A 16,094-nucleotide genomic window follows, 5' to 3' on the forward strand; every position below is an offset into this window, starting at 1 on the left:
TTACAAAAAAAAAAGAATTGTGTGTCTGTCTGTGTCTGTTGAAACACAAAATAAATGCAGTTACTTTATTTGTAATTAAGAAAATGATTATGAATGCATTATACAGTATATCAGTACATTAATATATTAGTACAGTAATCTTACGGTACATTGGGTCAGACACTTTTTTACTTTTACTGCAGTACCATTTTACACCAGCACTATATTTTACTTTTACTTCACTCTTTCTCCACCAGAGTATTATTTTTAAGTTGTTAGCCACCATTTCGCATTTTTGATCAATCTTTCAAGACCCCAGAATATTTTCTTCTATGAAAATGTAAACAGTGAATATAGAAAAAGAGAGAACAGGGCCTCTGTTTAAAAGAAAAGGGGGGGGGGGCTTGGATGATAAAAGCGAGCTTAGATGAATTTTCAAAGTGAACATTTACAAGGTGAAAAGCAGGAAGCCGCTGAAGTTGGACTGGTTGCCTGCATCATCATAGATGGAACACCCTTTGGGGAGTTTCAGGTAGACCCTGTCGCCCGGCTGCAGCTGCAGGACCAGAGCGTTGGCGATGAAAGCGTAGATGTCGTCTTTGTGGGTGGGGCTCTCCAAGTTATACATCAGCTGCTCGTCATTCCTGAACAGTTTCAGCCCCATGTGGCTGGTGGCGTTGCGGCTGTGGGCGGTGAATCTAAAGTAGTAGACTCCTCCCACCGGTGCTGTGAAGGTGCCTGCAGCAGAAAGAATCCAAAATAAAAGTCTCTGTGAACTGACCTCCCATTCCTGTTCCTTCCTTAAAGGAACACTCTGCCCATTTTCAACCAGCTTTGTATCATTAGAACATCAGTAGTATATCAGAAAACTGTAAACTGTTTTGAAGTCTGTCATTTAATTTGACAGTTATTAAGTGTTAAAGTGTGGACCAGTGACATCACTGGTCCACACTAACTCAAATTAATAACTCATTAACTAAAATCGACTCTCAATAACTGTCAAACTAGATGAATGATGAATAGTTTGACAGTTATTGAGAGTTGATTTGAGTTAATGAGTTATTAATTTGAGTTACTCAATACTCAATAACTGTCAAATTAAATGACAGACTTCAAAACAGTTTACAGTTTTCTGATATACTACTGATGTTCTAATGATACAAAGCTGGTTGAAAATGGGCGGAGTGTTCCTTTAAGAACAGCGACTACGTTTACATGCTCAAAATATAATTCAGAAAATGACAATATTCTGTGGCCTATTTGATAAAGAAACAAAGAGCAATTCCGGTTGGATTGAACAAATTTGGCCTTTTTCCAAATTTAGCATTTAAGACGTGGGATATGCCGGACATGTATACAGCACATTCAGAATATGCGTCTCAATCAGGGTTTTCACCGCAGTTTGCAACGCATCTTGCCTATTTGCGGTCAGCTGATGTGTGCTAGCAGAGACGATATAATCATAATCCATCATCTCTGGCATGCAAAAAGAAAAGCCCACATTTCTGTCCAGAAGGAGATCAAAAACATGCCTACCCCAGAGTGGTTTGCAAGGTAAAAAAAAAAAAGGCCATTGGAGTGAATGGAGATGACGCAACTCTTATATCGCTGGCCTAATGTAGCCTACTTTTAATATCAAAGACTTGGATATCAACAGGTTATTTGGATATGTGCAAACTTTTCTGCAACAAGCCCCTGTAATGGACCAGATGATGCTGCTGGTAAGAATTAGGGCTGTGAGTCTTCACTGGCCTCACGATTCGATTCGATTATGATTCATCTGTCAACGATTCGATTCCACAATGCATCTCCATACAGCTCAAAGTATTGCAGCTCCAAGTATCAAATCCTCAATTTTCTATATTATTACTGCACATGGCTACTTTTTCATCAATTAATACAAGCAGTCAGATAAATATCAAGTCCCTTTTTTATTTAGAAAGTGCTTTAACTCATTGAGTGCCAATGACGACTTTAGTCGTCAATTCGGATAGTAACGTTGAGTGCCAATGACGACTAAAGTCAATTGCGTTTTTTTGACGGTGGGACGTGGATCAAAGCCAGATCCATCTCCTGTAAAATTTTGGGGCATGTTGAATGTGTAAAACCTATTTTACCGACCCATTAGGTGGCGACAGTGCTCTCCAGATTAGAGAAAGTTGAGGAAAAAAAAGCAGAAAAAGCCCCGTGATCAAAGAGAAACCGATGCATGAGCCAGAGCGGCACAGATTGCTCTGGCTGCCTGGAGCCAACTTTAGCTGCGAACAGCAGTCAATCCGCTCCCACAAATGTCTCTGTCTCTGCTGCATAGCTTCTCCACACGATTAGCCACCAGAAAATAAAACCAAAGCCAAACCGAATGGTTTGGCTTATACAGTGTCGCGCTGGGAGCCACAAGGCTGAGCGCTCCGAAAATAGACTGGGTGCAGCGTACTTTGAAACGCGCAGCAGAAAGCCTATAATCGGACGCAGCTTCATCCCAGCTCACAACCGAAACCCCAGAAACGCAGACGAACGCGAGCCCCATCCAGACTCCCCCGACGAGCGGCCGCCATCTGAACGTGGATCCGTGAGGCAGCAGAGCCTGCCATAGCAGGAGGCAGAGACTCGCCTGACACACGCAGCAGCCAGCACAGCGAGCAGAGCCACCAGAGACACTCCCACGGAGGAGGAGTTTGGAGTTGAGGGGGGTGTGGGTGCTGTTTATTGAAGGAAATTACTGTTCAGATGTTTCAGGTCAGAAAATATTAGTTTCAGAGTCAGTGATTTGCTTGAAATGCTTCATTTCACAAAAGGCTCAATATCTCAGCTCCTAGATAGATAGATAGATTGTCTTTTTCGGAATAAGGACAAAAACCGGAATATAGAGAGGCAAAGTGACTGCCTACTTCCTGCTTCAGCACTGTACCAGAGATTTTCATCCGCCATTTATTTCCCCATAGACATTTCATAAAATTCTTATAAAAATAGTTTTACTTGTTCAAACCAAATGGTTAAGATATATTTAGAAACAGAAGAGACCATATGACATTTCACTCAGACCAAAATGTTTAAAAAAAATGCGGATTTAAAGAAAATATGTTTTCAATGTAGTTTTTTTTTTTTTTTGGTCCGAGTAAAATGTTCTATGGTCTTTCCCTATTCTAAATATAGCTGAACCGTTTGGTTTGACGAAGTGAAACTATTTTTATAAGCATTTATCTCCCGATTCTAAATATAGCTGAACCGTTTGGTTTGACGAAGTAAAACTATTTTTATAAGCATTTTACAAAATGTCTATGGGAAAATAAATGGCGGATAAAAATCTCTGGTACAGTGCTGAAGCAGGAAGTAGGCGGTCACTTTGCCTCTCTATTGTGTTCATGTAAACATAGTCAGTGTACGGTATCTTAAAAGGAATAATCCACTTCGTTTCCACATGTGGTTTTATTAGGAAAAGAACCAATCTGTTCACCAAGATTGCTCAGATTTGTATTTCCCATTCATTTCAAATAAAAGTTACATTTAACATGTTGGCAAACACATAGAACTAGGTGTGTGTGTGGGGGGGGGGGTCACTACCTGTATAGGAGTTGTAGGCCTGTCCAGTGTTGGTGATGACTTTACTGTAGATCAGCGTTCTGTCTACTGAGGAGCTTCCCACCGAAATTGTCGCCGAACTCAGGGCGGTGGAGAATGCCACCTTCTGTCTGTCCCTGTCCCTGTCTGTGGTGTGTGTGTGTGTGTGTGTGTGTGTGTGTTTGTGTGTGTGTGTGTGTGTGTGTGTGTGTGTGTGTGTTTGGGGGTGAGTGTGTGTGTGGGTTGGGGGGCAGGAACACAACATTAGAAAGGAAACTCATCTTTGAGATAGAATTGTAGGTCTAATTACTGTATTAAACCCTTTTTGAAAGGAAATCATTAAATCTAATTCTGAGTTGTTTCAACAGCCACGTGCAGTTTAGTTCTCTTACAAGCACAAAATGAAAACAAATTCTGAGCACAGGTGACTTTAATGCTTGCTTGATCTTTTTTTTTATCCTTTGTTTAACCAGGTGAGTCCCATTGAGATCGAAACCTCTTTCAAGGGAGCACTGGGGGGCGCTATAGCACTTTTACCAACTCCATCAATCCCTAACCTTCAAATACAGAAACCCCCTAACAACGTACGTGCCCTCGCTTTATTTGACAAAATGTGTCTAACTTTGTGAGGAGCAAATGTCCTCATATACACAAGACCACACACACGCACGCACGCACGCACTCACTCACACACGCACTCACACACACACACACGCACTCACACACACACGCACGCACTCACACACACACACACACACACGCACGCACTCACACACACACACACACACGTCCAGCCAGCCTCTCTTACCTGGTGTGAGGCTGATTGCTGCCAGTCCTCCCTCCAGGTCAGACCTCAGCTGGTCCAGCTGACCCTTCTGAGGCATTAGCAGAACTAACCCAGACAAAGAAATAGCAAAAGAGTTACGCTTCAGTTCCATTTTATATAGCCTACTATTAAAGCTATACATTCTAATTTATTCTGGGCCAAAACTTTTGACTGGTACTCTAAGGCCTACAAAATAACCCTACAGCCGGAGGCAGAACTCGCCATCTTCGGCTGCTCGGAGTCCTCACTGAACTTCCCTATAGCTGTGCAACAATCTCTGACACTGGGGACAACTGTCGCCAAAAAACTAATTTTGAAGGAATGGAAGTCCTCCTCACCTTCTTTTCAGGTGTGGCTGATGGACATGCTCTCTGTTGTACAGATGGAGAGACTCAGGTCCGTGAGAACCAACTCACTTAAGAGGTTCTCTACTATCTGGGACCCATTTTTGGCCGACTTTGATGAGGTCAAGAATGATAAGTGACTGAGGCTAGGACCGACAGATAGCGGCTGGTATCTCATGGTGGACCCCTTACTGGCGATCCCCTTACATCCTGATCCTATACACGTCTCTTGTAAACACATGGACACTTTGTTCGGCTGGTAGCACATGTATGTTTCTTTTTCTTTTCTTTTCATTTCCTGTGTCTGAGCCTGTTTGTCTTGTATATTGTTCTATATTGTTCTATAAAAAATTGAAAATAGAATATATAAAAAAAAAAGCTATACATTTGAATTTAACAGTATATCAAGTAACAAATATGAATGTATATTATTTTGAGTCATGTTTCCCTACTCTAATTATTGGAAACAAATAATAACGCCTCTTCATGCTATCAGTGACTAGGCCACGCATGAAAACGTTTCAGTTCTACCTTTATAGAGAAGGAAAATATTCACTCCGGTCAGCATGATGAGGTAAACGATAGTCACGTTTAAGCACCACTGCTTTGTTGGCCGCTTTGACCTCATATCTGAAACACAAACAGAAATGACCAGCAATTATATTTATGGTAAGTTATTATGCTTTATACAGGGGTGGCCAAACTCCGGCCCACCGGCCATCTGCGGCCCACTGCCCGTTTTTAAGTGGCCCGCCATGAATTTAGATTTTGTTTTCTTTTTTTGCCGCTTAAGCTTCTCCCCCCGCCCCGCCCCCGTTTTTCCATTTTAAACGACTTGCATCGAAAATCTGTCGGCAGGTTCCGTCAAAAGGGGTGTAACAGGGCTCGCACGCATGCTTTACCCGATCAAAATTAAGTGAACGTGACCGGTGTGTAGTCAACACTTACCATTTTCAGCGTGTAGCAAATTGCTACTTGCTACTAGCAACGAGCTAGAGTTGTTATTGTTTCATAGCGACGGACGGATTTGAGAGCGACACGTAGGGAGCGGAAAATAAATGTATTAATGGTCAGAGCCGGTCGCTTGGAGCCAATGGTAGAGCTCACAGGGAGCGGAAAGGGATTTTCTTCCGCTGTTGACCGCGTGTCTTGAGTTCCTGTTGCACCACATTGAAACGGGGCTGCTGCCCCCAGAGGTTAGAGAAAATAGTTTTTTTTTTGTTCCCAGATTGTGAGTACCCTGACCTGGTCTATATATATATATATATATTTTTTTTTAACATTTTTAATACTGAATGTTGAAATGGTGAAATTATCTCTGTCTTAACCTGTTGGCACAGGAAAAGAAAATTTGAAAACATACAGAAATACTAGGGGTGTCACGATACACTCAGTTCACGATACGATACGATACACGATATTGGGTTCACGATAACGATACGATACGATATTTTAACAATTGTTTTTGCGATCGATTTGTAAGTTGAGGGGGCATCCTCCACGCTAATTTGAGTAATTTCACCATTTTCATCCTCCGTGTCTGTAATGTCCCTCGTCTGTTCAAACAAAGCAATGAAAAGGAGAGCGAGCATGCAATCAGATGCAGATCAGTCCCATCATGTTCAGCTTCTTTTTCTCGCGATATGAGATTTCATCTCAACCAGGGGCGGTTTTAGCATCAGAGCTTTGGGTGGGCTCAGCCCACCCAAAGGTCATGGACCACTGAACCCCTAGGGGGGTCCGGGGGCATGCCCCCCCCGAAGAAAATTTTGTACAGTTTCAAGTAAAAATGGATCAAACTGGCGCACTTTGAGATCAAAATGAAGAGACTAGATCTATGAAGAACTACACACATCAATATCTTCTTTATCGTTCTGTGGTTTTACATAATTGTTTCCCAATATATACTATATATATTCTGCATATACAGGTTACTATATGGTAGAATTATGCTTGCATAAATAATACCAAAATCACTTCAGGGGAGTTTCAAGTAAAGTAACATTTTGCTTTGTAGGCAAAACAAAAGTAAAATTAAATCAAAAGGGAACTTCCTAACTTATTGGCTGGAATAATATTCCGACAAGATAATAATATACTGTAAGCACTAAAGCAGGACTTTGCAGTCAACTAGTTGAAATTAATATGTGGCAGTATTTGTGGGGGTCAAAATCTATGTAGGGTGTACCACCACAAATAGATCAGTGTATGGGAAACACTGACTATTAAATTGTGTGACTAGAAAGACACCAATAAATCTGAGAAAATGTACTTTAATTTTGAACAACAGCACTACAACGGTGGCATTACAAATGGTATTATGAAATTATTGTGGGAAAAAACAAGAATGCCACTTTTTTTCATGAACTTTAAGCAGAAAATTAAAAAATAGTTTTAAAGCAAAAATAAATGATAAATAAAGATAATTTTAACAGAAACTGCTACTAATGACTTTACTCTACTAATTTGGAGAGGAAAAAAAAAATTGGGTGGGCTGAGACTATTTTTGGGTGGGCTAAAGCCCACCCAAAAAAGGCCTAGAACCGCCCCTGATCTCAACGATACATATTGTCATGTTTTGATATTGCGATATATTGTGGGACGATATATTGTGACATCCCTAAGAAATACCCATTGTAATAGGTGAGCACATCAATAAACTATGTGTCATAATATTTATTTAGGTGGAAATTAAAATGTTTATGGCACAAGGGTTTTCTGGTCTATTCCTCTCCCCCCCCCCCCCCCCCCCCCACACACACACACTTTCAGTCTAAACAGGTTGAAAACTGCTGCACTTAATATTGTTTAGCCCACGACTCCTTATATTTTTCTGTATGCGGCCCACAACCAAAAAAGTTTGGCCACCCCTCCTTTATAATGTATTATGATTATTCTAATAAAGCACATATGGACATTTGAGTGCTTATAACTATTTATACAGTGCTATAAGCAGATTATAATGCATTATACACATGGTCTTCATAGTGTTGCTGAAAGGTTTATAGCTTTTACTTGGGATTTTTTCAGAAACACAGGGATCTGAATGTCACCAGAAGGGGAATAGGGAAATAGCCTACTGTTTTGATTTATTCTGGCTGTTCTGATTTGATGACTGAATAAGGATTTACCATCATGGCATTGACAGTGGTTATAGATAGCGACTTCTTTAAGACCCATTTAAAACTTCCTATCCACCTTCCGTCCCAGCTCAGTGTTCAAAAAGTAAGCTAGAAACCATGTCACTCACTGGCCTGCTTCTGCTGCTTCCCCACATAAAGTACAAGTGTTTTTATCAACTTCGCTGCTTTATATCGTCATTATTGGGTCACAAAAATGATTTATCTTATTTATTTTCTCTGACCCTTGAACTCTGTAACCTTACAAGGCAGCTGGATTCGTCAGAGATCATGAGATCACGGTCACACGACAAATCCCTTTTGCCACGCTCCAATCTATTGGTTTGAATCCGAACCATCAGTGGTTTCGACAGATGGTTCATCCAATCACCTGCCAGGTATCTTTTGAAAGCGCCTGCCCTCCAATCACCTGCCAGGTCTCTTTTGAAAGTGCCTGCCCTTTGAAACGGTTTCCCGAGCAACTCGTTCCCAGGTGGTTATGTGAAAACAAACCATCTGGCAGCATCAGGATATGAACTCTGTGCTTTTGGTGGCTTGTAATGTTGGTGATCTAAGAATTCAACCTGCACTCATCCTTATTTGCTCTGGATAAGTCTAGACCAGGTCTCTCTTGAGAATGAGACCCCGGCGTGTCTCAATTAGATTTGCCTGTTCAAATAAATGTAAAATAAAATAAAGTAAAATAAAATAAAATATCGAGACTTCCGGTATGTTGGTGGAGTAGGCAGTCGCAGAGTGAAACCGTGCTCCCGGGCATATCGCAATTCTTACACTAAATGAATCAAAAACTCGCTCCCTTCTAGGCTGGGAAGTTAAATGAGTGGAAGGAGAAGGAAAGGTGCCCGAAAAGGCAGAAAAGGTGAGCTACTCACTCGGGAAGAAGAAAACGCCGTAGCAGTGGCTAACTCTGAAGCTAACGTTAGCGTTAGCTTACCTGAAACACCTCAAAGCAGCGAGCAGGCTAGCCCCGGACCAAACATGGACTCCGAACAAATACTCTCAGCAATAAAAGAACTAAAAGCAGACCTCAAGAGAGATAGCGATGGGCTGAGACGGGAGATTAATACTATGGGACAAGAAATCAACGGAAAACTCGATGGTATTGCTGCGGAAATGCAGAGCTTGAAGGACCGCGTGGGAGAGACTGAGTCACGGCTGGAGCGAGTAGAGAGCTGGGCGACGGAGCTAACCGAAGCGCTCTGTGTCAGTATGGACAAACAACGTGCCTTGCAGAACAAGCTAACAGATCTAGAATCCAGATCAAGGAGGAACAACATCCGCATCTTCGGAGTGGCAGAGGGAGAAGAGGGTAACTCAGTGCCGCAGTTTATCGATAAATTCTTCAAAGGCGAGCTGCCACTGCCACAGGATCTGGATTTCAAGATACAGCGGGCCCATCGTTCTCTGGCAAGCAAACCTCCGCAAGGCGCTCCACCAAGACCCATCATCATCAACTTCCAGGAGTTTACAACTAAAGAGATGGTGCTGAGGGAAGCTTGGAAGAAGGGGAAGATTCAGTGGAACAACAGACCTATATATTTTGATCATGACTACGCGGTCGAGATTGTCAAGAAGCGCAAGGAGTACAACGGGATAAAGAAAGCGTTAAAGATCAAAGGGGTTCGCTTCCAGACTCCATTCACAAATATGCGGATTCACTGGGACACGGGGATCCAGACGTACGCTAATGCCCAGGAGGCGCATAGGGAGCTGAAGAGACGCGGAGTGCCGGTAGAGGAGCTGGTGCCAACAGAGGGAGACATCAGGATGGAAGTGCAGCTACGGGACGGGACGAGAGGACAACAGACGCCAGCAGATGACCGAGAGAGGAGCCGTGCTGCCGCCATGAGAGCAAGAGAGAAGCTCAGGGAGTATCAGCGCACCCCCAAAATGTGAAGAAGATTAATCAGCGCGCTTGCATGACTATAATGAATCCGAGTTATCAACAATAACAATGCCACAAGAATAGGTGAAGAGGATTTAATCAATAGCCGGTATGGGAGCCTATGCTCCAAGCACAAAAAAAAAAAAAAAAAAAAAAAATGGAAAAATGAAAAATGAAAAATGAAAAAAAAAAAAAAAATGTTATCACAACACTACCGATTGGCGGAGTATTATTATCATTTATGTGCCTGGGAGAAACGGTTTCAGTGGGCGGAGACGGTTACGTTGGACTTGTAAGATGGCAGAGTTAAGGCTGACAGCCACTTGTGCCACACTTAGTATAGGACCCTCTCATAGGGAGAGGCTTTTCCATCGACCTACCAACGGGGTCAGAGTAGAGGAGGAAAGAGTGTTTCCTCCTCGTTTGGAGGTCCGTTTAAGTTTAATTTTGGCTGAAAGTTGGTTAGGTAAATGTGTTCTATGTGTTCAATGTGTGTCGCGGGGGGCTGCTAATTCTACTACGTGGAAAATGAATGTCGGGGTCTAATGACTTGAAAATTGCATCTTTGAATGTAAATGGCTTAAGCAACCCAGTTAAGAGGAGCAGAGTCCTATCTAAAATGAAAAAAGATAAGACACAAGTGATTTTCTTGCAAGAGACTCATATGTCGAAACAAGAACATGAGAAGTTGAAAAAGTTTGGATATGTAAATTCATTTTTTAGCTCTTGTAAAAATAGTAGGAAAAGAGGAGTGGCTACTCTGATACATAATTCCGTTAATTTTGAATTGATAAAGGAGAAAAGAGATAAAGAAGGCAGATATATGATTATTATAGGGAAGATAGATAATGCTCTGCTCACCTTAATCAATGTGTACACCCCGCCTGAGAGTGATAGAAAGTTCTTCAAGCTCCTCTTCGACGTATTACTTTCCGAAGCAGAGGGGATTTTAGTATGTGCCGGAGATTGGAATACAATCTTAAACTACTCCCAAGACACCACAAGTACAAGCAAACATAGGTCGCAGAGGTCTAAAGATCTTAATATTCTAATTAAGGAGTCTGGCTTGTTTGACGTTTGGAGGAACATAAATGTAGGAGTTAAAGATTACACTCATTACTCAGCAACACATCGGGTGCATTCTAGACTAGATTTCTTTTTGATGAATACTGGAGATAGATATAGGGTGATGGACTGCTCAATAGGAACAGCGGATATATCCGATCACAATATAATTTATCTGACTATACATTTGAATGATAAGCAAAGAAATGGTCTTTGGAGATTGAACGTTAGCATTCTAAACAATGAAAACATGGTGACGCAGATCCAAGAAGAAATCATTGATTGCATAAAGGTTAATGACAATGGTCAAGTGAATCCAGTCCTGGTATGGGATACGGTCAAAGCAGTAATGAGAGGGAAACTAATATCAAAAACGGCATATTTGAACAAGCTAAGGAAATTAAGATATGAGGAGTTACAGAGAAATTTGAGAGAATTAGAGAGGCGACGTCCAATAGAGGGAGATGAAGCATTGGTTGAGCAGTTAAAAGGAGTAAGGAAGCAAATAGAAGATATGGGGAAGGATGAAATAGAGAAGAAATTGAGATTCACAAAACAGACATTCTATGAAGCAGGGCCGAAGGCAACTAAAATCTTAGCGAAACGCCTCAAAAATCAACAAATTAGGAATTCAATACATAAAATTAGGGACCCCTCGGGAAATAAACTTACATATGAGCCAGAAAAGATTCAGAAAATCTTCAAAGAATACTATGAAAACTTATACTCGCAACCTGAGTTGGAAAATGAAGATAGCATTAGACAATTTCTACTAAAATTAGACCTCCCGTCCATAGGTGAGATACAAAATGAAACTTTGACCGATCCCATAACCAGAGAAGAACTGGACTCTGCAATTGGGAGGCTGAAAGCCAACAAAAGCCCGGGGAGCGATGGCTTTCCAAATGAGTGGTATAAAATCTTTAAAGAGGAACTCGCTTCGGTCCTGCTGAACTCCTTTAACTGGACACTGGACAAAGCTGAGGCTCCCCCATCATGGAAAGAGGCTGTGATCTCGGTCCTACCAAAGGATGGGAAGAATAAAGAGTATTGTGAGTCCTATCGCCCTATATCTATATTGAATGTTGATTATAAACTGTTTACATCTATAATGACTAAGAGAATGGAAGCTATTTTACCAGATTTGATACATGAAGATCAGACAGGGTTTATAAAAGGCAGACAAACGCAGGATAACATCAGACGTACTCTTCATATCATTGAACAGGTGGACAAGCAACATTTAAATGCAGCCCTGGTGAGTCTCGATGCGGAAAAAGCGTTTGATCGGGTCAGTTGGTCTTTTCTGTTTAGAGTACTAGAAAGGTTGGGATTCAACGATCAATTCATAAGATGCATACAAGCTTTATATGACAACCCGACCGCTAGAATAAAGATCAATGGCCATCTGACGGATAGATTCAAACTGTTCAGAGGGACTCGCCAGGGTTGTTGCGCTAGCCCCGCCCTCTTCGCGATTTTCATAGAGCCGCTGGCTCAAGTAATTAGAGAAAGTAGAGAGGTGAGGGGCGTCACTGTAGCAAAAGAGGAACATAGAATAGGTCTGTTTGCAGACGACATTATTGTTTTCCTACAAAATCCAAACTCAACATTTCCCAAGCTTATGTCAATTCTAGATGAATATGGTAAGATGTCAGGTTATAAACTAAACATTACAAAGACTCAGGTTTTGGCATTTAACTTTTCACCCAGTACAGCAATCAGGTTAAAATACAAATTGAAATGGGAGGCAGATTCAATCAAGTACCTTGGGGTGCTAATTACCCATGACAAGAACAAAATTTATGAGTCAAATTATAATATTATTAATAATAAGTTAAAGAAGGATTGGTTAAAATGGTCTACGCTGATTATGGATTTTAGTTCTAGAATAGAGGTGATCAAAATGAACGTGTTGCCGAGGCTGTTATACCTCTTTCTATCATTACCGGTTAAGATCCCAGACTCTCAGTTCGTATCGTGGGATAAACAGATATCACGATATATATGGGCAGGTGCCAGGCCCAGGGTGAAATTCAAGACACTCCAGATTGGAAAAGAGAGAGGAGGCCTGGCATTACCAAACATTAGGGAATATTATTATGCTGCTCAACTGAGATATGTTGTCTGTTGGTGCTCTCCGACCTACCGGGCTAGATGGAAAGATATTGAGATGAGTCTGGAGCAAGTTCAACCTCAGACATTACTGGGGGGAAAGGTTTGTGCAACTATAAAGGGAGATAACAACATTCTAGAAAACTCATTAATAATCTGGAAAGAAGTGGTTAAAAAATATAACTTGGCAAAAGATAGTAAACTATTGATCTGGCCAGCCCAGTCCCCCAGCTTCAGACCTGGAGAATTGGACAATACCTTTGCAAGGTGGAGGGAAAGGGGTGTGACAGCCATGTGCACACTATTGGAGGGTCACAATTTTAAGTCTTTTGAGAAGTGTAAAACCGAATTTGATCTAGAAAACTGGGACTTACTCAGATATCTTCAGTTAAGACACTTCTTCGATACAGAAATTAAGAAACAAATCTCAGATGAAGGAAATGAAGTGATTGAAGTATTTTTGGGAGCATATAGTCAAACCCCAGCTAAAACTGTTTCTAGATTATATAGAAGTTTGCATAACCGTAATGGAAATAATTCACTGTATGTTAAATCGAAATGGGAGCTGGAACTGGGAATTAATCTGTCAGAGGATGATTGGCTTTCGATATGCGAAACACAACAAACTTCAACAAGCTCCAGAGGATGGAGGGAATTTGGCTGGAAAAATCTGATCCGCTTTTTTATCACACCTCAAATCAAAAACAAACAATTAGGTGAACAGCAGCCCTGCTGGAGACAGTGTGGAGTGGTGAACGCCAATCATTCTCACATTTTCTGGTTTTGCACAAAAATACAATCTTTCTGGGCCACAATTAGTCAAACTGTAAAAGAAGTCTTGGGTTACGAGTTCCCTAGGGAGCCACAGGTTGTATATCTTGGGTTAATCACAGAAGAGGCCATACATAAGGAGGACTTCTATCTCTTTAAGATTCTCACTCTTGCGGGGAAAAAGGCCATTACGAGGAATTGGCTCAAAGAAGATCCACCAGGAGCAGATCAATGGTTGGCCATAGTAGAGGAGATTCACTCCATGGAAAAAATGACTTTTCGCATTAGAACAAAGGCCAAGATTCTGGATCGCCGTTGGGAAAAGTGGACTGCCTTTAGAGCAAGAGGCGAGCAGAATCCAATAACGGACTAAAAGGAAGGACCCGAGAACAGAGAAGCGTAACCCCCTGCGACAGTTTTGTTTTTGTTTGTCTCTTTCTGTCCCTGTCTTCTTTTCCTTTCAAGTGTCGATGTATGTCATGTACTTTTGTTAACTCAAAATAAAGAGTTAAAAAAAAATAAAAAATAAAATAAAATATCAGCTTGGGTCACTCAATGTATTGGCTTTGAACAGACTCATAAGCTTGACTTCAGGCACTCACCTTCAGTCTGGAAGTGGTAGCGGCGGCTCCTGTCGAGTGGTAGCGGGTTGATGTTGTCGTACCCGTAACACTCGTCCTTGTCCACCAACGTCTCCATGACAACAAGAGTGGCCCTGTCCTCCTCCATCAGGAGCTCTTATAGGTTGGGGCGATGTCTCCTCACAGGTTAGCTGGCTCAGCCTGGCTGGGGGCGTGGTCAGGGTGGGGTAAATCTCCCGTTCTATCCATTCAGCAAAGTTAGAATTTAGCTGCTAGCCCAGCCCAGGCAGACACGATCGGGGACTTAACCACCGCAGTAAACGCACATCTGAGCAGACGTCTTGTGTTCTGCTCTAGAATCCCCAAACTTGTAGTTTAGAGCAGCAGCACCTTCCTTTGGTGAGTCAGCCCATTGAGCTATATGGGCAGTTTTACCACACTCGCGCGCCAGCCGTATAACATTTTGTGGGCGTTCCCACATATGCCGACTGTCTCTATAGACCGCATTATGTAGGAAAAGCAAACTCCTCTGGGGAAGAAGTATCTGTTTGGAGGCTGAGGGCTGAGGCAGACAAAACTCAGCAAAAAACAAACAAACACTGTACTGTAGTTCGTAGAATGGGGAAGTTGGGCGACTGGTCGCAGAGTTTTCTGAATTGCGAAACATTTGCTGCTTTCCGTTTGCCCTTAACTTAAGTTCCTCGAGTTGAGTTCCCGTCCGCTCTTTGTTTCAAAATTATGAGATTGCTCCAAGACTTTGTGCCCCTCCATGCTGATCGAACCTGTGCTCAAACTTGAACTGAAACAACAAGTCTGGTGAAAGTGGTAACAGGCAACCGGGAAATCACAACATAAAACGCAAGTTTAGATGTTGAATGCACCGTGACCCAATATAACAAAAAGTGGATCACTAAATATTAACTACCGTAAATTCCGGACTATAAGACGCACCGGTGTATAAGCCGCGGGACCAAAATTGACTATTTTTTTCTTCTATAAGCCGCACCGGACTATAAGCCGCGGGTGTTTTGATGTTTAATTACCATATGAAAGGGTTCGTGCACAGAGAGGAATGTCGGGAAAGCGATGGCTGTTTGGGGAAGCTCCCATTTATTAACATTTCAACAAAACAAAACAAAAGTCAGGTCACTAATCCCCAGACAAAATCACACAACAATAGGCTATATGTGCAGCAAACCTGTAACCAGAGAAGTCAAGTCACTAATGCTCGTCTTCCTCTTCTTCCTGCGTACTGAAACCACCAAAGTCCTCATCTTCAGTGTCGGAAACGAACAGGTTCAGGGTGGCTTCGTCAACCACTCTCCTCTCTCCTTCATTGTCACTCAAAACCAACGAACTCCTCTTCATCTATAGCTGTGTTTCCATTACAGTTTTTCGCAAAAGAATTGCGATATTTCTACAACTTCGACAATGTACAATTGCGACTTGTAGGCGTTTCCATTGAAGTTGCGTTTGAGTGATTCCCCGTTGCAGCAGCTGCCACAGTGATTACGCACGGGGATCTGCCCCATATCCCGTCCCCTGCATGCTCAAATCCAACCAATGGTCAATGGAAATCCCAACATGAAGTTACAATGCATATAAACGAGCCTGATTATCAATTCAAAAGAAAATGAGTCGCAAAATGTTGCTGGCTGCGTGAATGCAGTCAGCGCGACAGGCAGAGGAAAAAAGGTAGCCTAATAGCCTACAACTGGTCCGATTTAGAGATGGAGGGGGGAAAAGGCTGATTTGGTTCTATAATTGCACCTGAAACGTGTGCAATGTATTAGCCTACTCACAGTCACTGTATTCACTTCAGACAGCACC

General features: G+C 42.0%; 1 protein-coding gene across 1 annotated transcript; it reads right to left on the reverse strand.

Moving 5' to 3' along the window:
• Positions 1-170: 170 nt before the first annotated feature.
• Positions 171-14,591, reverse strand: LOC310776258 (complement C1q subcomponent subunit B-like). Its single transcript, XM_083636467.1, has 5 exons — positions 14,286-14,591; positions 5,239-5,337; positions 4,346-4,429; positions 3,541-3,684; positions 171-717 (listed from the first exon to the last, which is right to left on the reverse strand). The coding sequence occupies exons 1-5, from the start codon at positions 14,410-14,412 to the stop codon at positions 428-430; spliced, it is 744 nt and encodes a 247-aa protein (XP_083492593.1). The 5' UTR covers positions 14,413-14,591; the 3' UTR covers positions 171-427.
• Positions 14,592-16,094: the final 1,503 nt, after the last annotated feature.

Source organism: Poromitra crassiceps (genome assembly GCF_964638095.1).
Source record: "Poromitra crassiceps genome assembly, chromosome: 5".
NCBI classification, from domain to species: Eukaryota; Metazoa; Chordata; class Actinopteri; order Beryciformes; family Melamphaidae; genus Poromitra; species Poromitra crassiceps.